This window comes from Staurois parvus, unplaced genomic scaffold (genome assembly GCF_062004578.1).
Source record: "Staurois parvus isolate SC_StPar_1 unplaced genomic scaffold, SC_StPar_1.0 ptg000056l, whole genome shotgun sequence".
In the NCBI taxonomy this organism is placed as follows: Eukaryota; Metazoa; Chordata; class Amphibia; order Anura; family Ranidae; genus Staurois; species Staurois parvus.
The window spans coordinates 2,437,355-2,463,509 of NW_028317852.1; the positions used below are offsets into that span (position 1 = coordinate 2,437,355).

General features: G+C 41.6%; 1 protein-coding gene across 2 annotated transcripts in view; it reads right to left on the reverse strand.

Annotated features, from left to right (window-relative positions):
* Positions 1–16,364: 16,364 nt before the first annotated feature.
* The window catches only part of LOC149469963 (ras and Rab interactor 3-like), a 72,349-nt gene continuing 62,558 nt past the window's right edge, over positions 16,365–26,155 (reverse strand). The window contains exons 5-7 of one of the 2 annotated variants that reach the window (XM_089668213.1): positions 20,058–20,372; positions 19,163–19,288; positions 16,365–17,634 (exon numbers count right to left, since the gene is read on the reverse strand). In XM_089668213.1, the coding sequence (XP_089524339.1) occupies positions 17,420–17,634; positions 19,163–19,288; positions 20,058–20,372 (656 nt within the window). In that variant the 3' untranslated portion in view covers positions 16,365–17,419. Of the gene's footprint in view, positions 17,635–19,162; positions 19,292–20,057; positions 20,373–26,155 lie in introns of both variants that reach the window. The other variant, XM_089668207.1, reaches the window with a different exon arrangement.

Sequence of the window (26,155 nt, forward strand, 5' to 3'; positions counted from 1 at the left end):
TCTGTAAATATGCTAGGATCATTATGAGGGCGTTTGGATTCTGTATTTACTTATAACTTAAAGCCGATCTCAGGGCAGAAAAACTTTAACGTAATATAGCCACAAAGGATAAAAATCTACTTTGTGTGCCCCAAATTCCTTTGCAAACTCATTCATTATCTTGTAAATTAAGCACTGTGCTGTACCTTGCCTGTGCAGAGAGCAGAACTATGGGAGGAACCTACCATTCCCACCCACTACAGGTTGCCTGCAGAAAACTACAAGAGAGGGTAGATACACGTCCAGACACCCTGCACAAGGAGAGAGAACACTAGTGACCATTTTCTATTACAGGAAGTTCCAGTTTCACCCTGGATTGCTGCACAGATCTGATAGAAATACTCAAAGCACTCCAAGATTCACATAAGAATACACATGCCTCTTGTAATTAGACAATATTTGGTTACTCGAGATTTCAGCTTTAACTTCTAAAGGAGTGATTCAGTTTAAAGCCTCAAACCCCTTTCACATGGGTGGTACAATCAGGTCTACCTTTCAGTTATTCAGATGGACCTGACTGAAAGGTCCATTCAGGTGAATGTAGCTGAACATTTGCTTACCTCCAAGTCTTTCCAAATTCAGAAACGAATAGAAAAGGTCTGTATCCGTTTCCATTTTTCTGGACCTAAACATGTCCGGAGGTAGTCTGATGTAAATGGACACAAGTCCTTTAACATCCAGAAACCCATAAATCTAATAAGGGTCCACAAAGCTCAATTTTTGAAAGGATCTGAACAGTGAACAGATACAGATGCCACAAATGTGACATCCTTCCCATTCAGCTGTGATCCACCAGGTGATCTGTTCATGGATACCCTGCTGAATAGACCAAACGATGTCCCTGTGAAAGGGGCTTTACTCCAGCCAAACCTATTTTTAGTTCAGAATAGAATGGGAAAAGTATCTTAGCTATCAGATTTTTATTGTTGTGACACCAGGACAAGAAAAGAGGTGAACAAGCATTACTGAGACAGGAAGACCCATATGACAGTAAAAGCCCAAAGAAGTCATAATGCCTCCCATTCTACAGTTTATTTTTTTATCTTGCTTAACCTGATCCTGTTGGGGGGAGTTTTTTGTTTCCTTTCTCAATAACAGTGATGTAACTATTTCTTTCTCCAGCTATGCAAGACTCTCAACGTTGTACATGTTAATATTTCAGTATTGATTCACTTCAAGATTAGCAAAATCAAAATCTTTAAAATAGAAAAAGTCAATTATACAAATTATGTCCATAAGCACTTCAGTACCAGCATCATTTTAAAATGCAGCAGCCCTTAGGTCAGAGTGGGTTTTGGACTGTAATAATATACACTTCACTTGGGGTCCACTGCTAAGCCAAGGAGCTTGATTTTTCTATAAGAGTGCTTAAGACTGCGACAAATGCTGGTGTCATTGAGAGGAAGATTCTAACTTACACTGGTGTCACTGGAAGCTTTGTTGAAAGAAAAGCTTCCCCTTTACACTGGTGTCAGTGAGAGGTGGGCTGCCCCTTAATTTGGTATCAGTGGGAGGAGCGCTGCCCCTTACATTGGTGTCAGTGGGAGGGAGACTCTCCTTTACATTGGTGTCAGTGGCAGGGAGATGGCTCCTTACATTGGTGTCAGTGAAAAGAAGACTGCCCTTTAGTCCTCATGCACACTGGATGTTTTGATAACGCTGGTAACATTAGCTGTGTAAAGTCACAATAAAAACGTGAGTTTTTCAGCTTTTTTTTAGCACCTTGCATTAGTGTTTACCAGCGTTTGCATTTTTTAGCATTTTTTGGGTAAAAAAAAGTTCAAAAACGCTGATTTTGCAGCGTTTTACCACGTTTTGTCGTGTTTTTCAGCATTAGGGCATTTTTACAGCTAAAAAACTCCTCTAGAAACCCACTAGTCCTAGGTTTTTTTTCCATCCAGAAAAGTCCCAGCCAAAAAAACGTTGATTACAGTCTATGTGTGCATGACACATAGGATAACATGCTGGAGGGTTTACTAGCTGTAGAAAAAAATGTCAAAAGCCATCAGCAGTTGTAAAAACATCAAGTGTGGATGAGGACTTTGCGGTTGGTGGCCTCTTACATTGGTGTCAGTGGTAGAAAGACCGCCCCTTACAATGGTGTTAGTGAGAGGAAATCTGCCCCTTACATGTCAGTGGTAGAAAGACTGCGTCGGCATTTGTGTCTGAGGGATGAAGACTACCCTAGCATTGGTGTCAGTGGAAGGAAAACTGCCCTAGCATTAGTGTCAGTGGAAGGAAGACTACCCCAGCATTGGTGTCAGTGGGGGGAAGACTGCTACATCATTGGTGTCAGTGGAAGACTGCCCCAGCACTAGTGTCAGTGGACCCTAACCTGAGAGATGAGAGGAGATGTTCCATGACCTGACCCACTGACTTGTTGTTGTGGGTTATGTTGGCATCAGACAAATTCACTGTGCCTGCAACAACAACAAGTCAATGGCCAAGGGCACCAAGCAAAAGCTCAGGGCCATATACCCCAGGTACCTGGGTCTAGCAATGTCCTGTGTGTATTTCTGGAATTCAAACTGCTTTGTTGATTTGAATATTTGGGGTTCTACTATGCGTGTAAAAGCTGAGCTGGGAAATGCATTTTATTCTCTCTTCCTATAAACAAAAAAGTATCTTTACCCATATATGCATATATCTCCTAAACCTAATTTCACACTCTGCAAATGTTAATTGTCTTGTTCTCTTGTTAATCCTCTAACTTTATTACTTCGAGTCACTGAACTGGGACAAGTATACATAAGGAGTTCTGATCTTGTTCAAGGTCACAGACTTTAAAAGTATTAAAGCTAGTAGCTCAGTTTATTAGCCAGGCAATTTTTTTTCAGAAGGATATCAGTAATGGTAGCCTTGTTGCTTCTGGCAGGGAATGATTACTTTAAACTACTGAAAGGAAACGGTCTTAATTGCAACACAGAGAATTGTCTGTACTGTTTTATTAGGCTGTATTTATTTATGAGGCCATGCACTTTCCCAACCTCAAACAATAGAAATGATAACTGATGAGTTACTGACCACATAGTCCAGTACGCTGAGCACAAAGCAGTAGATTGTCAAGTAGCATGTGATGGAAAGGCAAATATCTCGGATTGCCAGGATCAACTGCCCAATAACAAAGATGAAATGTAATAAAGAAGATAAGAGATCATTTACTATTTGCAGAAGGATTTACGTTATATTGGCTCAAAGAACCAAATGAATACGTATGTTTATTTAACTGATTACAAAAAGATTAAAGTGGTTGTAAAGACTCAAGGTTTTTTACCTTCCTGCATTTTATGCAAGAAGGTAAAAAACCTTCTGTGGGCAGCAGCTCCCCCAGCCACCCTAAGGGTTCATGTACACTGCAGCTGCTAAACTGACGTTCAGGAGATGTTCAGAATTTTTTTCAGCAGCCCCTGAATTCTCCCTAATGTTTTCCTATATGTCCATGTACACATAGTCGTTTACAGGCAGTTGAGTTTACAGTTGTTTTTTTTAACGCACCAAACTTGCATTCAGAAGTAGATTTTGCCAGCGTTTCAAACACCAAATGCTTGTAAACGCAGTCAATTGTATTTAGAAGCGTTTGCATTTAGAAGTGTTTTTTAACTGTTCCATATCCAGATGCTGTCCAGAGCCTTTTTTTATCATCAGAAATGCATGCAAAGCGTTTTCCACTCAAATGGACCTAGTACACCATTGCAGTTAGTTCCAGGTTTCGCGTGAAGGAAGAAATGGTAGAACGTGCTGCATTATACTCATGATGGGATTCATAGTGAATACAACCAGAAAAGACAGGTAATCTCAAGACATACTGCTCTCTCTGCTTCTGCTCTCTCAATTGTTCTCAAAATGTCTGAAATAGTTAATTTTTTAAAAATTTTCAGGGTATTCTGGGCATTTGGGAGGGTCTCTTGAGGTTATCATGTAAAAACGCGCATAAACGTGGTATGCAAATGCGGCTAAACTGATGTTTTTTAACCTATGTTTTCCAGCAGCCAGTTTCCATCGTTCAGAAGAGTTTTCCAAACTGCCCGTGTACATGAGCCCTAATACTTACCTGAGCCCCATCTCGATCCAGCGATGTACAAGGGAGCCTCGGCTCTCCAGGGATTCTCAGCTCCCAGCCAGTGAGCCAATGAGGAGAGGGAAGGGGATTATCTCTCACTTCCTATTTTGGCTATGGGACAGAAAGTGAAGGGAAATCTCCCCAATGGAACACATGGCAAACAATATATTGACAGGGTTTATAACCCTCCCTTACTCTATCCAAAATGAAAAAAAAGCTTTGCCTATAGTTACACTTTAAAGCGGAGCTCCACCCGAAAGGGGAAGTTCTGCTTTAAAGACTGGTTAAGGATTGGCACCTTTGGGGAGCGGGTACCCGAAAATGACAGGTACCCGCTCTCACTTCCATTGCTATTGCCTAGATGATTGGAAACAGAAGTTGTCCTCCTACTCTCCCTCCCCGTAGTCTTCTGGGATACGTGACAGGTCACAGAAGACTACAGAGCCATTAGTGAAGCGCATCGCTACTTTTGCATGCACAGTGGAAACCTGGCTGTGCAGCCACAAGCTATCACAGCCGGGTGCCCACACTGAAGATGCTGGTGCCTGGAACACCAGACAGCTGGTGAAATGGGCTGCAGGGAGGACACCGTGGGATCGCGGGGCAAGTGAGTGGCTGTTTTTTAAAAGTCAGCAGCTACAGTGCTGCTGACTTTTATTTTTTCACAGTGCGAATGGAAGGTGTGCCTAAAGAAAATCTGAAACTACAAAATCCCTACTGCTGTTAAGGCTTATACTACATAGCCAATCTAGAATGTGGCCCAGATCAACAAGTAGGGTTGCCACCTTGTAGCAACCTTTCTCATCAGAAATGGACGCAGAGTCCCCCTTTTTATTAAAAGTATTCATTTATCCTTTATTCTCCTTCCCCCCTCCCTTCCTAGAGGCCCAGTGACAGATGTGTGTGTGTTAAAAGTTGCTGGCAGGCCAGAGCAGCAGGGGGCCCAGAGCTACAAAGCCCCCATAGAGACAGAGCCTGGCTGTCCAAAAGCCTGTGTAAACTCTCACCTCCTAACAGAGATAAGGCAGCTTCTCCTAAACTTGAAAGAGGTTGTAACCTCATAAAACCTACCAGCATAGGTGACAGAATTAAATGAACATTCCTCAAGTCAGTTTGTCCCCTATGTTTCATATCATGGATTATGAAGATGTGGTTTTAATGCAGGGTCCGCCCGACGATCCCTCCCTAAACAGAGTATTGGTACCCCTTTAAAGTACCCCTTGCCGGGGGACTTTAAAACACAGGCTAATATTATTAAGATGAACTTGTGAGCCACTGGAGTTAGAAATCAATGTATTAGATCGCTGGAATTTTTCTCACTCTCATAAGATGTGAATTCTATAAAATCAATAAATAATTATCCGCGCTCTAATATTACCGTGCCAATGCTATATATTATATAATACCATAGCAATACCATTGATTCATATATGCTGTGATAATATCATTTTATCAACTTTTCACCTGGATTACCTAAATTAATCTTATTATATTATCCTAGTGCTTAATAAAGCTTAAAAATAAAAAGTGTGTAATTAAATCCAATTATGATATTTATGCTATGTGATTATCTCGTTAAAAATAAATATATAAATTAATAAAATTCACTGTGCAAGTGTGAAAATCAACTGAATATAAATAAATAAAAAATAATGAAAAAATTGTATAAATTCATATGATCCAATGTGCAAATGATGCAAAGCAAACAATAAATTGTATATATATTAGTGAAAAATAAATAAAATAATAAAGATAATTAAAAAATATATCAATTCATAACGTTCAGCAGCAAAAATGTGCAAAAAAGAAAAGAAAAATGTGCAAAAAAGTTTTTTAGGGTTCAGCAAGTAGATATTGGTGATATACTCTCCTTTTCAAGTTGCTTATGATGATGTGGATGGAAACCTACGAACTATCTGAGTCTATGTAGATATGAGGTTTTCTCCCTCCTAGAGCCTCTCCTCACTTCAATGCTCAATATATCATTGTGTTAAAAAACAACACGCATATAGAAATAAAACCGCGAGCTGCGGTGATGCTCAGCCTCTTAGGAGTGTGAACACACTCCGTCAGTACTCGCCGTAATGTCGGTCCAATACTTAGTGACGTCACTGCCCCTCCCCAACGCGTTGCGCCACAGGGAAAAACGTAGCTTCGTCTGGGGGATGTAGTAGATAATCACATTGCATAAATATCATAATTGGATTTAATTACACACTTTTTATTTTTAAGCTTTATTAAGCACTAGGATAATATAATAAGATTAATTTAGGTAATCCAGGTGAAAAGTTGATAAAATGATATTATCACAGCATATATGAATCAATGGTATTGCTATGGTATTATATAATATATAGCATTGGCACGGTAATATTAGAGCGAGGATAATTATTTATTGATTTTATAGAAAACACAGGCCAGCAGGCCTAAAAAAGCAAAACACATCTCCCAATTTTAACATCAATATACCACCTATGGAGACCCTTTCGATCTGCAACGTGGATCTGCTTACAAACCAAGGCGTACTGGCAAGTAACTTAACCCTTTAACTTCCTTCCTATTATCTCTTTGCTGTGCTGTGGTTCTTTATATATATGTATATATATCTTAGTTACATCTTCTTTGTAAATATTTTTATTGCACCTGTTTGACTCTTTTAGTAATAAACCTTTCTTTCTGAAAGTGTTAAACTGTTTCTAAGCGCTTACTTGCAATTTACGAATTCCTGCCTTTTGAAGAGACGCTACTGTGTTTGTTTTATCCTCTGCCCAATTGGCCTGCGGTGACCGTATTGGACAGACGACTTTTCAACCATTACAGTGTATATTTGATAAAGAGAGTTTCCCCTTTCTCCGTAAAAAAAGGGGTGGTGGCAGTGTAAGGGTTAGTGACATAATTAACCTGACCCAGTAACAAGCGCATCCAGGCTGCAGACACAGATTGAAATCCATTAGCTGGAAAATCTCTGTGTAGGGTGCAGTTGGGTGTGGCATTGTTACACACGTCACATCGTGGTTTTAGATCGGCCAGTTCTTCGGTCACGAGTTTGGTGAGAAGGTCTGGGGTCTGACGCTGTGATCGTGACGTATTGGTGGTCGCGGTCGTGCGATCGTCGCATGTTGAGGGTGGCGATCGTGCGATCGTGACACACCTCATCCCTTTAAAACCAAAAACATATTAATTACACAGGTTCTGAGGCTAATTTAATGCAGATAAGGCACAAAGTGAGTTTAATTACCATCTTAATCAGCCACAGAACCTGTGTAATTAATATGTGTTCAGTTTTAAAGGGATTAGGTGGCAACCCTATCAACAAGGCTGACAGAGACAAAACAGCCAACTACACTCCAAACTGCTGACACGTATGACTGTACATTTAGAACCAAACTGCAGGCAGAATAGAATGACATCCTACTGTTTTATCTGATTTTAGTTATAGGTGTACTCATTAAGAATCTACAAACTGTGTAATTTGGCTTCCACACATTGGCTTGCATACCTTGTGATCCTTCTGATCCTGTTGGTGTTGCACTAAGATTACTAAGAGTCCTAGGTTAGGAGGGGGTATGCATTAGAAATCTGTCATAGAATGGAAATATCAATCTAGCCCTGTTTTTACTCCACCTTTCTCGGCACTTTTGAAAAATACGCTGGAGCAGTAAGATGATGTTAGAAAAACTTTTATTTATCTGTCTATTTAATCTCTTCTAGATGCTGAAGTGTCCGCTGTGCCCAAAGAGAGTTGTTCTATTTTGTTCCTAGAACTGTTAAATTTTTGTTGTTTAATTAATATGTAGCATGAAAAATACATTGCTCCACTGCAGAAGACCATGCCCACCGGCAGTGACATTTTTCAACAGATTTTATTTTGCGCCCTAGCATCTACAGGTTTAGAAACCCTCTGACAATTGCAAACAGTGCTTAATGTTAGAAGCGTCATTTGCAATTATTGGGCCATCTTTGGTCTTAGAGAGCCAATTCTAAACTTGGCTTTATGTTAAGCAATTGTTTGAATGCCCATTCACAAGAAAGTCCAATCGCCATATGTGAGTATTATACAACCATAGTTAACTAGGGCAGGGTAATTGTGGTGCAGCAATCTGGAAATCTCTAAACTAAGTGCCATTTTTGGTGAAAAAGCTAATATATAGTATAGTATATGTACAGTGCTTTCATAAAGTATTCAAACCCCCCTTCATTTTTTTCAATTTTGTTATGTTGTAGCCTGATATTACAGTTGTTTAAATTCACTTTTATCTCATTAATCTTTGCTCAGTTCCTCATAATCACAAAGTGAAAACAGAATTTTAGAAATGTTTTCAAATGTAAAAAGTAAAAACTGAAATATCACATTGGTATTTAGACTCTTTGCAACAACACTTGAAATTTAGCTCAGGTGCCTCCCATTTGTCTTAATCGTTGCTGAGATGTTTCTACACCTTGATCGGAGTCCAGCTGTGGTAAATTAAATTGATTGGACATGATTTGGAAAGGCACACAACTCTCTATAAAAGACAAAGCATACTGTATCAGAGCAAAAGCCATGAGGAAATGCCTGCAGAGCTCAGGGACAGGATTATTGCACAGATATAGGGATGGCTACAAAAAAACATTTCTACAATGATGTTTTCAACTTTGTCAGTATGGAGTACTGAGTATAGATTGGTGAGAAAAAAAAAATAATTTAAACAACTGTAGTATCAGGTTGCAACATAACAAAATTTAAAAGTGCAAAGTGGGTCTGAATTCTTTATGAATGCACTGTATATTAGCCAAAGTCCATGTCTGTACAATGCATGGGAACTCACCTACTATGCTGATATGTATATGTACTTAACAGACAATGAAAGTTCTACTGAAGTACCTACAACTGCATACTCCCCTTTCTTTCACAGGTACATGGACCACAAAAAATTAAATCTACAAAACACGAATAATTAAATCCATAAGTCATTTTTTTCACCACTAAGTTCCTTCATACCAAGGTTTCCTAAATTTTATACTGACCTACTGGATTCCACAATTTTTGAGTGTGCAGTTTAAAAAAGTCAGAAGTAAGGGGACTTAATATGTATTTTAGTTTTGACTCAACGACTGAAATCAGGGTTGAAACTATGAGATGCCCCTGGTACCTTTTTCATAGGCTTTTTTTGAGTTTGGCCAAGGACACAAGGGCCCCATGATCCCCTATTGCCCAGGGGCCCCATGAGTTGTCAGTCCTCCCCTGGTAGTCTCCATGTTTCTGCCAGGAAAAGGTTCCTTTGAGGATCCTAACAAGTATGTCATAGCCCATCCAAAACAGACTGAAACAGAAAACATGATCCTTTGCCAGAGTGCATAGAACACAACGTGTTGCGAAGACTCAGAGACAGGGGACTGGGGGGCGGAGCCCGAACATGGCGGCACAGGAGAGCGGAGTATAGGAACTCTCCGATAGCCTCCCCCACCTATCCTCCCTAATTTGTCCCGAGAGACTGACTAGCTGAGTCGGAGGGCGGCTGGAGACTGACCTGAGGAGAGGTGAGATCCCGGCGGTGATGCGGCTGTTGACCGGAGAGTAGAGAAGGAGCGTGTCCTTCCCCTATGAACTCTGCAAGCGGTGATCCTGGGGAGAGAGTGTGAGGTTGCCAGGAGACAAGGAGGAGTGGCGATACCACGTGGGCTGCCGAGGTGTACAGCTGGGAGAGAAAGAGACCGGCCGGCGTCTTAGGAGGCAGGGGAAGAGCCGACATACACAGCAGAGCTGTCTCCAGGGATATCTCGGGGTATATGCAGAGGAGGACAAAGAGACCCAAGGGAATTCCCTGGAAGAGGAGGACAAGGCAGCAGGAGAAAGGGCATCCCAGGACTGCAACTCGGAAGCTACTCCAGAAGGGTGAGTGAGAGCTGTGGGTCTCCCCCAAGTGTTAGTGTTAGTTTTTCAAGCTGCGCTACTGACCAACTGACATCCAACATAAAGAATAAGAAGGGAATTCCCAGAGAGGGTCTGAAGAAAGCAGTGACAGTTTTAAGTATATACCCCAGAATCTTGAAAAAGCTCTAATAATCTTATATGCGACATGAAAGGGAAAAATAGTAAAGGAAATATGCCTAAGAACTCCCAAACTGGAACAATAAAAAAATACACGTCGCAGGGAAAACTAACTCCAGTAAAAATCCAGGAAATAAGTGATAGAAGTGAACTGGAAATAAGCTTAGACAATAGCTTAAGATCTTCCCTGGGACCAGCTAACAATAGCCAACAAACACTGGAAAGTATGGAGTTGGGAGAAACTGAAAGAGAACTGCAAGTGCCAAATAAAAAGGAAATGGCGGAGATGTTTGGAAATTTAGAAAAATCTATAAAGCAAGAGATGGGGATAATTCGGAAAGAAATGGGACAGTTGCTATCTAGAGTGGAAGAAACGGAGGAAACAGTTAAATCCCATACCCAAATTATCCCAAAATTAGAAAAACTGATATTAGATACTCGGAAGGAACAAAAAAGACTGCTTTATATGATGGAGGATCAAGAAAATAGGGACAGGAGAAATAACATTAGAATAAGAGGAGTCCCAGAGCTGCAACAGGGGGAAGACCTAAAGGAGATCACAGGAAAAATTTTGAATGCCATAATGGACAGACCTGGTGCGGAAATGTATAAATTAGACGGTGTATATAGGATAGGAAAGCTTCAACAAGAAAAAGGCCCAGAAAAATCAAGAGATATAATCGTTCGGTTCCATAATTATAGAGATAAGGACGAGATATGGAGGAAGATTAAAGGAAGAACGAATATCAATTATGGAGGGAAAAATATTCAAATTTTTGCAGACATAGCAGCCGAGACATTGAGAAGAAAGAGATCGTTGAAACCATTATTGGAACTGTTGAAGAATCAGAATGTGCAATATAGATGGGGTCGATCAGCATGCTTAATTGGATGGAAAGATGGAGTCACAGCTTTTTTGCGATCCTCTGAAGATATGAAGGACTTCTGTAATAAATTTGAACTGCAGAGAATAGAGATACCGGGATGGGAAGAGGAGGAGAGAGAGTTATTTATGTTGGGAAAAGAAGAATGGCAGCTAGTTAGAAGAGAAAACAGAGAACAAATAGATAGAGGGACAACGGGGAGGAGGGGGGGAAGGTGAGCGGCACATGGACGGAGCTGAGCCCCCAGATAGGAATCAAAAGTGGGACTCTTTCCACAGATGATCTATAGGCAAATAAAAAACCTATTAGGGGGGAGGGGGAGGGGGGAGGGGTTCGTGGTGTTGGTGGGAGGGGGGGGAGAGGGAGGTGGGGGGGATGGAGGGGGGGGGGAGAAGGGGAGGGAGAGAAGAGGGAGGGGATTGGGGATAGGGAGTTTCAAAACTGACATCTGGTACGAGAGAAGAGGTATAGGGAAGGGAAAGAGGAAAGGAAATGGTAAAATAGGAAGAAGGAAAATAAAATATGGAGGAAATACGCTTCGTGACCCATAATGTAAATGGATTAAATTGCCCAGGTAAAAGATTTCGACTATATAGAGAACTACAACATAGAGAGGCCTCAGTTGTTTTTTTGCAGGAAACACATCTAGAGTTAAAAAAAAATATTAAGTTATACTCTAGACAACACCCGACATGGTATTATGCAGATTCCCCAGATAAGAGAACTAAGGGAGTAGCTATAGGATTTGCAAAAAACATCAGGTTTGAACTGGAAGAGAGAAAGACAGACCCGGAGGGGAGGTATTTGTTTTTGAAGGGTAAATTATATGACATAGAATGTACGCTTGTTAACATATATTGCCCTAATAAGAAGCCAGAGATGTTTTTGAAAGGGGTTATGAGAAGATTGATGGATTTTGGAAAGGGATATCTAATAGTGGCAGGTGACTTTAATATATGTATGGATCCACAAATAGATACAACATCTGGAGTACAGAGAGGGGGAAATAGGTCCATGGGACCATTGAAAAGGGTGATGAAAGAGTGCCAACTGGTGGATAGCTGGAGAATTGTCCACATGAGAGAGAGAGATTACACTTTCTTCTCTAGTGTACATAGGACATACTCTAGATTGGACTATATTTTGCTGGACCATCGACTTATTGAGGATTTGGTTAAAGCAGAAATAGAAGCAAAAACTATCTCGGACCATGCACCTGTAGTAATGGAATTAAAATGGGGAGGGAAAAGGTCAGGTGGTTTATCATGGAGGTTGAATGAGACACTCCTCACAGATCCAGATACTGACCGGAAGATCAGGGAGGAGATAGAGAGGTTCTTTGAGGAAAATGAAACAGAGGATGTATCACTAGCTACAGTGTGGGAGGCACATAAAGCATATGTAAGAGGAATCCTTATTGCGATTGGGGCAAAGAAAAAAAGGGAAAGACGCGAGAAGATCAGTGGGCTTTTGAAGGAAATAGCTGAGATGGAACTCCTACATAAAAATAACATAAGGGGAGAGATAGAGCAAAGAGTGATAAAAAAGAGAGAAGAACTAGAGAAAGTAATGGAGGAAGAAAAAATGAGAACTTTTAATAAGATCATTGGTGAAAGATATAGATGGGGAGACAGACCAGGAAAATATCTGATGAGAGCCTTGAGGAGAAAGAAGAATAGGAATTATATAGATAAAATAAAAAACTCCAAGGGAGAGTTAGTCCATTCAACTAAAGATATTGCAAAGGTATTTAAAAATTACTACAGTAAATTATATAATATTGCCCCTAAGGATGTTATAAATAAAGATAAAATGACAAATATTGATAAAAGAAGGGATTATTTAAGAAATGCAGGATTACCAAAATTGAGTGAAGAACTATTAAACTCCTTAGAATCCGAAATCACGCAGGAAGAACTAAAAATAGCATTAAAAAGCTTTAAGACGGGAAAAAGCCCAGGCCCAGATGGATATACTGTGAGGTATTATAAAAAATACAGTGATTTACTGCTACCTAAATTAAAGAGATATATGGAGGCGTTGGGGGGAGAGATGGAAATAAGAGAGGAATCCCTTCTGGCACAGGTGGTCCTAATACATAAGGAAGGTAAAGATATCACCCATTGTGCAAGTTATAGACCGATATCGCTATTGAACGTAGATACGAAGCTGTATGCAAAAGTATTGGCGAATAGGTTAAGGGATCTGATGCCAGATTAGATTCATGGAGACCAGGTAGGCTTTGTTAGAGGAAGAGAGGGTCGAGATAATGGGTTGAGGTCCCTGATGCTTATACAGAAGAGTAAAATGGAAAAAAATCCAGTAGTGCTGCTCTCGATAGATGCGGAGAAGGCGTTCGATAGGGTTAACTGGAGTTTTATGATGGATACACTGGAGGTCCTGGGACTGGGTAGTAGGATGAGAAAGTGGATTGGAAGATTGTATGAAGGACCGTCTGCTATGGTAATGGTAAACGGAGAGAGATCAGAGACCTTTCCAATGTCAAATGGAACCAGACAGGGATGCCCACTGTCCCCACTGTTGTTTGTTTTATCACTGGAACCCCTGTTATCAACAATTAGGAAAAATATAGATATAAAGGGAATAAATGTTGGAAGGATAGAACATAAGATAGCCGCATTTGCGGACGATTTATTATTCTATGTTGGAAACCCAAGGATAACACTTCCTAACTTAATGAAAACACTGAAGGAATATGGGGAAATGTCAAATTTAAAAATTAACCCGAGCAAAACAGAGATATTAAATATAAATCTTCCAAAAAGTGAAAAAGAAAATATACAGAGAGAATTTCCCTTTATATGGAAAAATAGAGAAATAAAGTACCTGGGAGTAAAACTCACTCCCTCACAGAAGAATCTTTATAAAGCTAATTATATCCCAATGTTAAATGAAATCAGAGAGGAATTGAGGAAAATGGGTGGAGGAAATCCCTCCTGGCTGGGCCGTATTAATCTGATAAAAATGGTAATTCTCCCTAAGATACTGTATAAATTCCAGATGATTCCCATTAATCTTCCAGGGGTGTATTTTAGGACAATCAAGCGAATGGTTACTAAATATATATGGAAAAATAAAAAACCTAGGATATCATATGAAGTGCTAAGCAGAAATAAAGGAAAAGGAGGGTTGGGAGTCCCGGATTTCAAAAGATACCACAGGGCAGCCATCCTAGCGAGAATTTTTGACTGGACACACAACTTAAAGAGTAAACATTGGGTCACAATAGAAAATACACTTAGTAGAAAGGATTTGGGTAGGAGCGTATGGGTGCCACCACAATTTAGAGAATTAGAGGAGAGCACGAGTGTATACACGAGGATTGTAATAAGAGAATGGGATAAAATGCACAAACAGAGGAAATGGGATTTTAATTCATTATTAATGTCACTAAGAAATTCAGACTTTTTTCCCCCAGGTAAAGAGGAAATCTCAGGTAGATGGATTATGAAGGAAGACGCTCAGTTGAGAGATGTAATGGAGGGGGTAAACTTAAGAACACTGGAGGATTTGAAAAAAGAAGAGGGAAGGATTTTCACTGGGATAGATAAATGGAGATATAATCAATTAAAACAATTTGTGGAGAAATTAACGAAGCCCCTTAGAACTAGGAAAGAATGGAATGAACTCGAGAAATATTTAGAAGATAGAGGTGATGGGAAACACAGCACTGCCAAAGCATATAAAGCTCTCACGGATTTAGATAGTAAGTTTAAATTAAAGTATATAGAAAAATGGGAAAAGGATTTAGGAGTGGAGTGGGAAGAACACACACAGAGGAAAATATATAGAATGGTACATGAAAATATTAGTATGCGTGAAGTGGAAATGAATTTTAAATGTTTGACAAGGTGGTATGTCACACCGGTGATAGAGCACAAGATGAGTGAGGAGAAGCAACCCTGGTGTTGGCGAGGATGTGGAGGGTTGGGCACGATGTATCACATTTGGTGGGAATGTCCAAAAATACACACATACTGGGAAAAAGTTACAAACCAAATCAAAATTCTCACTGGAGTGGAGATAGGATTGGATCCTGAAATCTGTCTTTTCCATAACTCAATGATATCTGGAAATAAATATAAAGAACTGGGCATACTGGGCTACCTAAACGCAGCAAAAAGTCTGATTCCTAGGTTTTGGCGTAAGGTTGAGGCACCGAGTGAAGAAGATTGGATGAATAGAGTAGATCAGATTGCTAGATTGGAGAAACTCTATTATCTACAGGAAGATAGGATGGTGATGTATTATGCGAAATGGGAGAAATGGGAGGAGTTCAAAGTAAAGGTAAAGAAAGGTACTGAGTAAGTAAGCATAAAGAAAAGGGAAAGAGAGGATAAGAAGAAACGAAGAGAAAAGAGGTGGGGAAAGGATTAGGAAAAGGGAGAGAATATAGTAATTAGCATCTCTTTCTTTCTTAGTCTTTCTCTTCGGTTCTCAAACCTAGGTTTCCAGAGAATATGAGATACAAGCCAATCAGTCAGATGTCAGGGGTATATAGTAGCGGGGTGGGAGGTGGGCGGGTAATGGGTTAAGGGAGCTATGGGGAGAAAATGAAAATGATACGAAACCAATGATTTATGAGAAATTGTAATATTATATTTTCAATATATGGAAATATGTATTGTTTTTTAAATGAAAAATGAATAAATATTTAAATTATAAAAAAAAAAAAAAAGAACACAACGTGTTGCATCCAGAGATGGTAGGCTGTAAACTGGAATTCAACTTATACAGTAAATATATTGTGGCATGAAACTTTTCTTCCTATATTATATAGATTATATAGTTTAACTATACTTTTCAATGCTGTGACAGAAGCATTGGCTGTAACAGTGTATAATGCATAGGGAGAGCTGATTTTGGCAGAGAAGGGTTACTTCATAACTCAGAAAAGGTAGCCCATTGGAGGAGTCTATTTAAAAACCTGAATCAGACCAACATCTGACCTAGGCTGGCCAGAAACTAGTAGATTTTCAAGCAAACATTTTTCTGGTTCGAGCACACCATTTTGTTCCTTGGGATTTTCTTGTTGCTGAGGTAAAAAATGAATGCCAATTTGGTCCAAGTAATGATTAGAAAACTGAACAAACATTCTTATAAAAAAATTTTTTTAACAAAATTCTATTAGTATATGGCCAGCTTAAGTGACAATGGGATACTCTTTAGGTAGTCATTCTCCTTGGTGAGTGGACTAAGTCCATGAAAGCTTTCTGTTTGATGCTGTTATTTACAATATATTGAAATAATTTTTGTAACATGATAGTGATCCTAACTGATAGAAAACATGCTGAATCAATGTCCTGTTTAAGTAGTGCAGAATGCAATCTGACTTGAAATACCGAGAAGCCATTTTATTTTTTATGTACATGATTTTTTAACAGCTAATACAAACACATACTGATATAAAAACATAAAAAATTAAATTCATAAAAAATATTAAAATCATTATTTGACATTGATATTAGTCTATAAAACTGATAAATGGGATTTATATACAATATATAACACCTTAAGAGTATACATTACACTGGAAGGCCAAAAATTATGACACAGTTATGTGGACTTCTTACAATATTTAGGGAACCATGGTCAAAGAATGTCTTCCTGAGATGTTTGTTCCATCAGTCCACTTATATCTATTGTGACATTGCAATAAAGTTAAAAAAAAAAAGTAGATAATATGATGCACTAGGATTAGTACTATTCTTCCTAGCACACACCAGCAGCCATGGGTTCAGTGCAGCTTGCTGGTGTGAATGAGCCCTAACACAAACCCTCATTCATCTCTCTAGTTGTAGGCATTGTGGGAAAATTTAGCTTCAAAGTTCACAACAGAGGTACTAAAATCTTAGGTTTGCACCAGAATCTTGACAGCCTGCCAGCCTTCTAATGTAAACACATAGAAGGTGTTTTATTAGGGCCCTTTCACAAGTGCGGCATCTGTTGCGATCAGCAGGGGATCTGTAAATCTGAATCAGAGCCAGACAGTATCAGTTCAGTCTTTTGCTCCTGGAGCTTAACAAACCCCTATTAGGTCTGCACTTTTAGGTACACTATTAGATAAAAAAATTTACTTGTTGGCACACAACTCTTGGCATTCGTTGCCTAACCTAATAAACAAATATAAAGAACATTTAATAGTCCTGTAGAAGTGAAAAGAGTATCAGTTTCTGCAAGGATCCACTTTAGTTATTTTTTTTAAATTAATAAACAAATGTAAATGACAAGTTGTCTATTTGCTTATGCAGTTCTTAAATGACAAACACACAGTGTATTTTTAAGTCCTAGATATACAAGCACTTATTTTTAAAGGGACAGACCTCAAAATAATAGTAATATTATTATTTTTTGGTACTGCACAGTGTAAAAGCAAATTCTAGGTTATTCTCCATCTGAGGCCAGCAGAGATGCATATTTTTCTGACATTGTCTTATTCACTTGATTGCCTTTTTGAAAAGCTTCTTTGTGGTGGATAGTCCGTCTGCGTTGCCACTGGCGGATAGAATTCTGGGCCTCCACACTGAGCTGTCTTGATACAGTATTGAAGGTGCTTATGTGATACAAAGCTCCAAACAAAGTAGTCAGATAATAGCCCCCTGGAAATAATAAAATGAAACTTAGTATGGTGTGCAAAAAAGATAAACAGGGAAAGTTGTGTTGCGGAGTTCATTGTTAACATAAGCTCCATAACAAGCCACCTTGGTTATTCTGTCACTTTTGAAAAGAGAAAAATTCCCAGCTCAGTTTGCCAACCAGCCTGCAAACAAACCGAATTAACCTGTCTAACAGTATGCGTTAAAAACTGGGGTTTAGTTAGCATACATTGGCAAATACATGTGTAAACTACAGAGCCTCGTCACGGCACCCTGATATTCTGTAGTTCCTAACTCTACAAATTTTGAGAGCCCCCAAAATCAAAATTTGTAGAGTTAGGAACTATAGAATATCGGGGTGCCGTGACAAGGCTCTGTAGCTTACACATGTACAGTATTTGCCAATGTGTGCTAACTAAACCCTTGTTTTTAACGCATACTGTTAGGTTAATTCGGTTTGTTTGCAGTCTGGTTTTGTTGTTTGACATATGTCACCCTTCCATGTGCTCCTTGCTGTGAAGGCAAGTTATAACAGTGGCCATTTTTTGTACTACAGGCTTTCAGTGCCTTCACTATGCCCGCTTGCCAGGCTTCACTGATTGACAAAAGCTTCCACACTTTCTGATTGTATTAAATCCTGTCCACCCCCTCCTATAAAATTCCTCTTGGCCAATGGGACTGCCCACCATAGAAATGGCCCTGAATCAGAATATACTTGGGATTGAAGTTTTGCCCAGTCAGATAAATAGTTATAAATATTATGTTTTACAGCTAGTAGGTATTTAAATGGAACCAGTCAGTTCCACTATGTTTCTAAGCAAGCTATGACAACACAATTCAGTCCCTGAGTGATGCCTGCACATTGATTTAGGTGACCCCACAAGCACAGGGGGAACCCTAAAATTGGGGTCTATATCAGGCTAGTTTGAACACTTTCTTATAGTCTTGAAGATTCACCTGCTCCATCTTGCTTGTTGTCTGTTGGCCAGCCATCCCAGTTTTGGTGACTATGTTGCCTTAAAATGTTCTTTAAACGCTAAAGGTAAAGTTGTTCTTTACTAAATGCAGTAACAGTCCATACGCCAAGCAACTGGAGGCCACTAAAAGTACAGCTTCCCAAAGGAATAAATGGGGCATAGTGCACATATGCAGAATACAGAGGAATTGACCTGGACTGTGTCAGAGGTATGAATGCTCAATCAGGGCTGAAGGTACAGTAAGTATAATCCCAAGATGTCAGGTTAAGGAGATTTATTAAAGGGCAGTTTTACTAAAGGTGAAATTGCCCCTTTAAAAGCTCTGAACCTGCAAGAATAGCACCACTCTACAGAATTACTTTATGGGTCAGTAGGAGCAGGTGAAAAGTGATAGGACAGCCTTCAACACAGTCAGATCTCAGAGTTGAGATCTGACTGTGTTCTATTATATTTCAATTTATGCACGGAAGCAAAAACAAAAAAAAAGACCAAAAGTAAGAGGAGCTTATGTGTGTGATCTCTTGACATCCAACTAAAATAAAATGTATACTCACCTTCTCCTTGGAGCTGTAAAGGATCTAAAAGTTCCATCATATACTCCACATCCAATTGAACAGAAGTGAGGTCACATTCCAGTAGCACATGAATCAGAACTGGTAAGAAGTCATCTGCTCCAAAAGCTTCTGGAAGAAAAAGAATTGCAAACATGATTGTTAATATTCTAACCACCTAAATTAAGTCAAGATATACTGGAGCAGTCCATCCTAGTTTGGGAGATGGAGGAATTAAAATTAACCTGGCCAGCCAGAAATTTTCTTTGACGAACTCAGCTCTTCCTTCAGGCTTCCTATGCTATTTACTTACTCAGTTTTTTGGGTCTGCCAAATGACCTCCTTCCTTGGCAAAAGAAGCCTCACTCACTTCATTTGGAACCTCACATACCTTACTATTTTTATACAAAATAGAAGTTCCACACTGGAACAAATCATTGAACACCTCTCTATTTCACAAACAATAAAGGTGCCCATAAGATGTGTATCACCAGATCACCTAGTTTTGGATGGACTAAAGATTGCTATGTCTAATGGTACCACCAAGCTTCTGCAGGCAACCCCAGACAATTGTTTTCCATGGAGAAATGATCAGTAGCACTGGATTTACCTGGTAAAAAGGTGAGCTGCATTGTGTACACATGCATGATTATCCATTACTTGTAGGTTTATCTAGGCAACTATCTGTTTAACAAAAAGGATCAGGGTTTAGATTGTGAGCACATGCTACTGCTATTTAATGTCTAAAGCCAACACTGGCCCTGCAGACTTGCAAATCACACTAGTTTATAGCAGTATTTGAAAATGTGTCTTTTTTGAAATCCTGCTTTCATATCTTGCTTCGAATAATGTATGCTGCTCTAGTTTTCATATCTAAAATAGATATCATCTAACCTACCTTTCTTCCCACTGGATGCTTCCATTGATTCATAAATATGTTTGCAGATTTTTAACAAGTGGCGTATTTTCTTTTCTGGAGAATAGGCTTTGTGCATGAGTACCAATTTCTGCTTGATCTTCTCCATAGTGGCAAGCCCAGGAATTCCTGCTCGTGGCTGCTGTTCATTAAGGCTGCATTTCTTCATCCTCTTCTGATTTTCAAGCAACTTCTCCATAGAGCCATCTCTATTGTGTAGCTCCAGAAGATGAGAATAAATTGTACTTTGGAGGGGTTTTAGGACACACTTGTACAGAGATGATTCAATAACAGAGGCTGAATGGAAAATAGATAAGCATTTATTATTACACTGATTTAATGTTGTTTTTAAAAAAGTTATCTGAATACTTCAATAGCCACAGGTTTGTTAAATCTGAACTCTAGGCAGGCATAACAGACACAAATGCAGCTCTGTAATCATTAATACAGCATTAAATTAGACTAAAAAAATAAATAAGAATAAAACTATAAAATTTGGCTATAAGTGCCACATCCCTAAAGACTACCAACCAACCAGAAAAAATATATTATATCATTTATTTTTTCTGGTTGGTTGACAGCATTAAATACTTTTTTAAATGCAAGCAGCATGCAACTTACAGTACTTGAATTTGGCCTGGTATCAGTCTCTTGCAGAGCTCAGGAAGGAAAAGAAGAAGCAGCACAATGAGCCAAGCTGCTTATGTGCTGACAAGTAGGATGCTGATGGGAAGAGAGAGCAGAGTTACAGAGAGATGAACTCATCACTCTATTACTTCTTTGTTCACTGTCCAGTCACGCATTGGGACAGGTCCTGGACAACCTGGGATTGGATAAAGTGGGTGGATATTGGTCATCAGACTGAGGACTTCTAGTTGTAGAAAAAGTGCAACCCAAGGTAATCCCTGCATTGATGTTTAATATTGTAGCAAAAGCTGGGTTTATTTAAAAAGGTATTAACATTTAAAAAAAAAGCTGGCAGTAATATACACTGAGCTACGCATGTTTTTGCTGTGATGAAGTGACTCCAATATTCATGCGCAGGAAAGACATCATTGTGGCCCAGCTATTCAAGAGGACAGTGTGAACCCAGAAAGAAGACCAGCAGAAGATGGAAGCACTCGAGCATTGACAGCCAGGGCCACCAACAGGGGCGGGGGACAGCCGATACAAATGTAGTGGGCCTGAGGGGCCTGGCTGCCCGTAGGGCCAGGAGAAGGCAGGGGCGGCGTAGGCAAGCAGCTTGGTGCACTACAGAGAAGTCAGCACTGAGGTCACACATTGAGCTCATTACTGCCACCTCTGGCTACTTTCTGCACTCCTCGTGCGTCTGCTGCTTGTACTGTGTTAACTGCTATGATTGGCTGCAGCTCCTCTGTCTCAGATGTGTCAGCCTTCTGTAACAAGAGCTGGGCCTAGAAGGGCCTCATTTACAAGTAGAGGCTGTGTGTGCCAGTGCAGAGAGGGGGCTTTTTGTGTACGGGGGGGCTGCAGGTGTGTGTGTTTATAGATGTGTGTAGTTAGTGTGTGTAGAGGTGTGTATGGGGGGGGTGTACAGGTGTGTGTGGAGGATGGGGGTGAGAGTGTACAGGTGTGTGTGGGGGGGGGTGAGAGTGTACAGGTGTGTGTGGAGGATGGGGGTGAGAGTGTACAGGTGTGTGTGGAGGATGGGGGTGAGAGTGTACAGGTGTGTGTGGAGGATGGGGGTGAGAGTGTACAGGTGTGTGTGGAGGATGGGGGTGAGAGTGTACAGGTGTGTGTGGAGGATGGGGGTGAGAGTGTACAGGTGTGTGTGGAGGATGGGGGTGAGAGTGTACAGGTGTGTGTGGAGGATGGGGGTGAGAGTCTACAGGTGTGTGTGGAGGATGGGGGTGAGAGTGTACAGGTGTGTGTGGAGGATGGGGGTGAGAGTGTACAGGTGTGTGGAGGATGGGGGTGAGAGTGTACAGGTGTGTGTGGGGGGGTGAGTGTGTACAGGTGTGTGTGGAGGATGGGGGTGAGAGTGTACAGGTGTGTGTGGGGGGGGTGAGTGTGTACAGGTGTGTGTGGAGGATGGGGGTGAGAGTGTACAGGTGTGTGTGGGGGGGTGAGTGTGTACAGGTGTGTGTGGAGGATGGGGGTGAGAGTGTACAGGTGTGTGTGGGGGGGTGAGAGTGTACAGGTGTGTGTGTGGGGGGGGGGTGAATGTGTACAGGTGTGTGTGGAGGATGGGGGTGAGTGTGTACAGGTGTGTGTGGAGGATGGGGGTGAGAGTGTACAGGTGAGTGTGAGGGGGGCTGAGTGTATAGAGCTGTGTATTTGGGTGAGGGGCTAAGTGTGTACAGGTGTGAGGGGGAGGCTGAGTGTGTGCAGGTGTGAGGGGGGGGGCTGAGTGTGTACAGGTGTGAGGGGGGGCTAGGTGCGTTCAAGTGTGAGGGGGAGGCTGAGTGTGTACAGGTGTGAGGGGGGGGCTAGGTGCGTTCAATTGTGAGGGGGAGGCTGAGTGTGTACAGGTGTGAGGGGGGCTGAGTGTGTACAGGTGTGAGGGGGGGGATGAGTGTGTACAGGTGTGAGGGGGGGCTGAGTGTGTACAGGTGTGAGGGGGGGCTGAGTGTGTACAGGTGTGAGGGGGGGCTGAGTGTGTACAGGTGTGAGGGGGGGTCCGAATGTGTACAGGTGTGAGGGGGGGGCTAGGTGCGTTCAAGTGTGAGGGGGAGGCTGAGTGTGTACAGGTGTGAGGGGGGGCTGAGTGTGTACAGGTGTGAGGGGGGCTGAGTGTGTACAGGTGTGAGGGGGGGACTGAGCGTGTACAGGTTTGAGGGGGGGCTGAGCGTGTACAGGTGTGAGGGGGGGCTGAGCGTGTACAGGTGTGAGGGGGGGGCTGAGCGTGTACAGGTGTGAGGGGGGGGCTGAGCGTGTACAGGTGTGAGGGGGGGGCTGAGCTTGTACAGGTGTGGGGGGGGGCTGAGCGTGTACAGGTGTGTATGGGGGGGCTGAGCGTGTACAGGTGTGTATGGGGGGGCTGAGCGTGTACAGGTGTGTATGGGGGGGCTGAGCGTGTACAGGTGTGTGGGGGAGGCTCAGCGTGTACAGGTGTGTGGGGGAGGCTCAGCGTGTACAGGTGTGTGGGGGGGGGTGGGCTGAGCGTGTACAGGTGTGTGGGGGGAGGCTGAGCGTGTACAGGTGTGTGGGGGGAGGCTGAGCGTGTACAGGTGTGAGGGGGGGGCTGAGCGTGTACAGGTGTGTATGGGGGGGCTGAGCGTGTACAGGTGTGTATGGGGGGGCTGAGCGTGTACAGGTGTGTGGTGGGGGGCTGAGCGTGTACAGGTGTGAGGGGGAGGCTGAGCGTGTACAGGTGTGTGGGGGAGGCTCAGCGTGTACAGGTGTGGGGGGGGTGGGCTGAGCGTGTACAGGTGTGTGGGGGGAGGCTGAGCGTGTACAGGTGTGAGGGGGAGGCTGAGCGTGTACAGGTGTGAGGGGGGGGCTGAGCGTGTACAGGTGTGAGGGGGAGGCTGAGCGTGTACAGGTGTGAGGGGGAGGCTGAGCGTGTACAGGTGTGAGGGGGAGGCTGAGCGTGTACAGGTGTGAGGGGGGGCTAGGTGCGTTCAAGTGTGAGGGGGCTGATGACGTACAGGGGTGATACGTGTGTAAACCATTAAAGTGTTATTACTTGCAGTACACTAAAGTGGACATTAGATGGCGGTTGCCTGCTATTCAGGGTTACTCACATTGACAGAACAGCTCTCTGGAACTTTCTGAACAGCAGGACTTGGCAGATAAGCAGAGTGCCTAGGACTACATCTTCTAGGAAAGGTAGCCTGTAGGAAGGGGCATATAAATATCACAGCCCGGGAGATTAACCAGGAGAGTGCGGAGGGAGATTGATGGAGAAGGAGGTGTGCTGATGACTGAAGCGCTGAACTAGGTCGCGGGGCCAGGATTGGAGAGAGAGCAGAAAGAACTCACTGGCCACCCGGCTTGCCTCGCTTCACAGCAGGCCACCCTGACAGCAGGAGACAGAGCGGAATGCCAAGTCTGAACCAAAGGGTCTGTGGACTGTCTCTCTCCATCGGGAAAAGACAGATTGCGGCAATCCGCCGACCCACATTGATATGATAAGAGAGGCCCATGCATCCAATAACAAAGTGAACATTGATAATTCATCACCTCAGTTATCTGCTGGCACATAGTTGTAAACATTACATACAGTTGCCCCAGTTTGTGTCCTAGTTATACTGCCACCATTGTTGGAATATATCTGCAGTACAGTCATTGTTCAAGCTGACTGCAGAACATACCAAGATAGACCAAGATAGGCAGTGCCAACTAAACCAACAAGTCCATTTCCCTGCCTCTGCAGAGAAGGATTTCTACTATTGTTCATCTTTTGCTTTTGACATTCAGAGGGAGTTGTCCTTGTCCATAGACATTTATGTCAGTTGTTGCTATTCACTACTTCAAGCTCAATTCATGGTTAAAGCTCTTAAAGTGAACTTTACACTTATTCTTTACCATCAATCAGGGAAGTGTTGAATCTTCTCCTTTTCCCTCTCCATATTTGATGTGACCACCCTGTGTCCATCCCTTTATGCAACTTCACACCAACTGGGCCCAAACAGGCGTACAGAAGACATTATAGCGTTCTTAAGGGGGATACTACTAATTATAACTGAGAATTCTCTTTATTTCACTTTTATTCCTTGTTATCTAGTTCCAAGGACCCACAGTGAGCTTATCTTGGATTGATAGCCATTCCTGCTCACTAGGAAATCAACAGTCCCCTCAGACTGGAAGCAGTGGATTATTTCTGAAAGCAGGTCTGCGAACAGATACAGTTGTTTTATTGTGAATGTCATTTCCTTTGCTCACAGTTGCCAAGAGTGATCAGACTTGCTGCCAATACCCGTGTTATTTTGTTTTTCTTGACTCCGCTACCTCCAAATCCAATATAAACTTCATTTTGGTTTATACTACTCTGTGTGTGAGTCCATTTTACAGGTGTGATTTATCTGAGTCAAGGTGGTGTCAGCAGAGGTGGGGCTTTCAAGAAGAGGTCCAAAAATTACTAAGCAACCCTTAAGGGGGTAGTGCTACATGTGTATATAGATGTGGGAAAGCTATGGGTATACAGGAGTGGGTGGGCCCTGAAGATTGTTGGTGGTCAGGCCAAGGGGGGCCCAGGCCTAAAGCTATGTAAGGGGCCCAAACATTTCTGATGGCTGGCCTACTGACAGCATACATTATCCTGTGGTTTTGGCGCTTAGGCTAGGTTTACACTACTGCAATCTGATTTTGATCCGATTTTCAGTTCGACCTGATTTTGTTGTATTTTGGATGCGATTTGCATATTCTATGTGGGCAAATTGCACTGTTAATCACACCAAAGTAGTAGTTACCTTTTCCAAACTCACACCACACAGAGTCGCATTGATGTGAACGAGCACCATTAAGAACAATGTGATTTCTATTGTTATGTAATTCTGAGCGACTGAAAATGGCATCTGAAACTGCACAAGTGTGAACCAGGTCTTACTCTGAGTGCATGAGTAGGAAGACCTTAGCTGGCCATCTAATTTACTGGTAGGAAAATCTTACTCCAGTGATCCTCTTTTCACAATGACATTTTAGCTGAGGGTTAAATATTTTTTCTACCACGTTACCACCATTTAAACCATGTGTCTAATTACAATATATCGATTTTCAAACTGAGAAAATAAAGTTTGATAATCGTTATATTGTAATTAGACACATGGTTTAAATACTCAGTGGTGACACTTTATTTTCACAGTGTGTGTGTGTTTGACTGAATACACTGTACATCAAATTATCCAGTGTGTTCTACCCTGGTGTGAGTTGACTCATTGTGTAAAGGAACATCTTTTAGTCCAATAATCAGTAAATTCTGGAGGTAGAAGAGTCATGTGTGTATTATTCAGAGGCTGAGTCAGGTGTATGATCTCCTAAGTATAGTGATAGCATGCCTCTTCTTTTACTCTAATGTGTAACCACAGTATACATTTTTAAGGCCAGAACTAAAGTGTGAACGGAAGTCTCAGTTCGCAATGTAAACCACAGAAGCATGCTATTTCTGAGAACAGTCT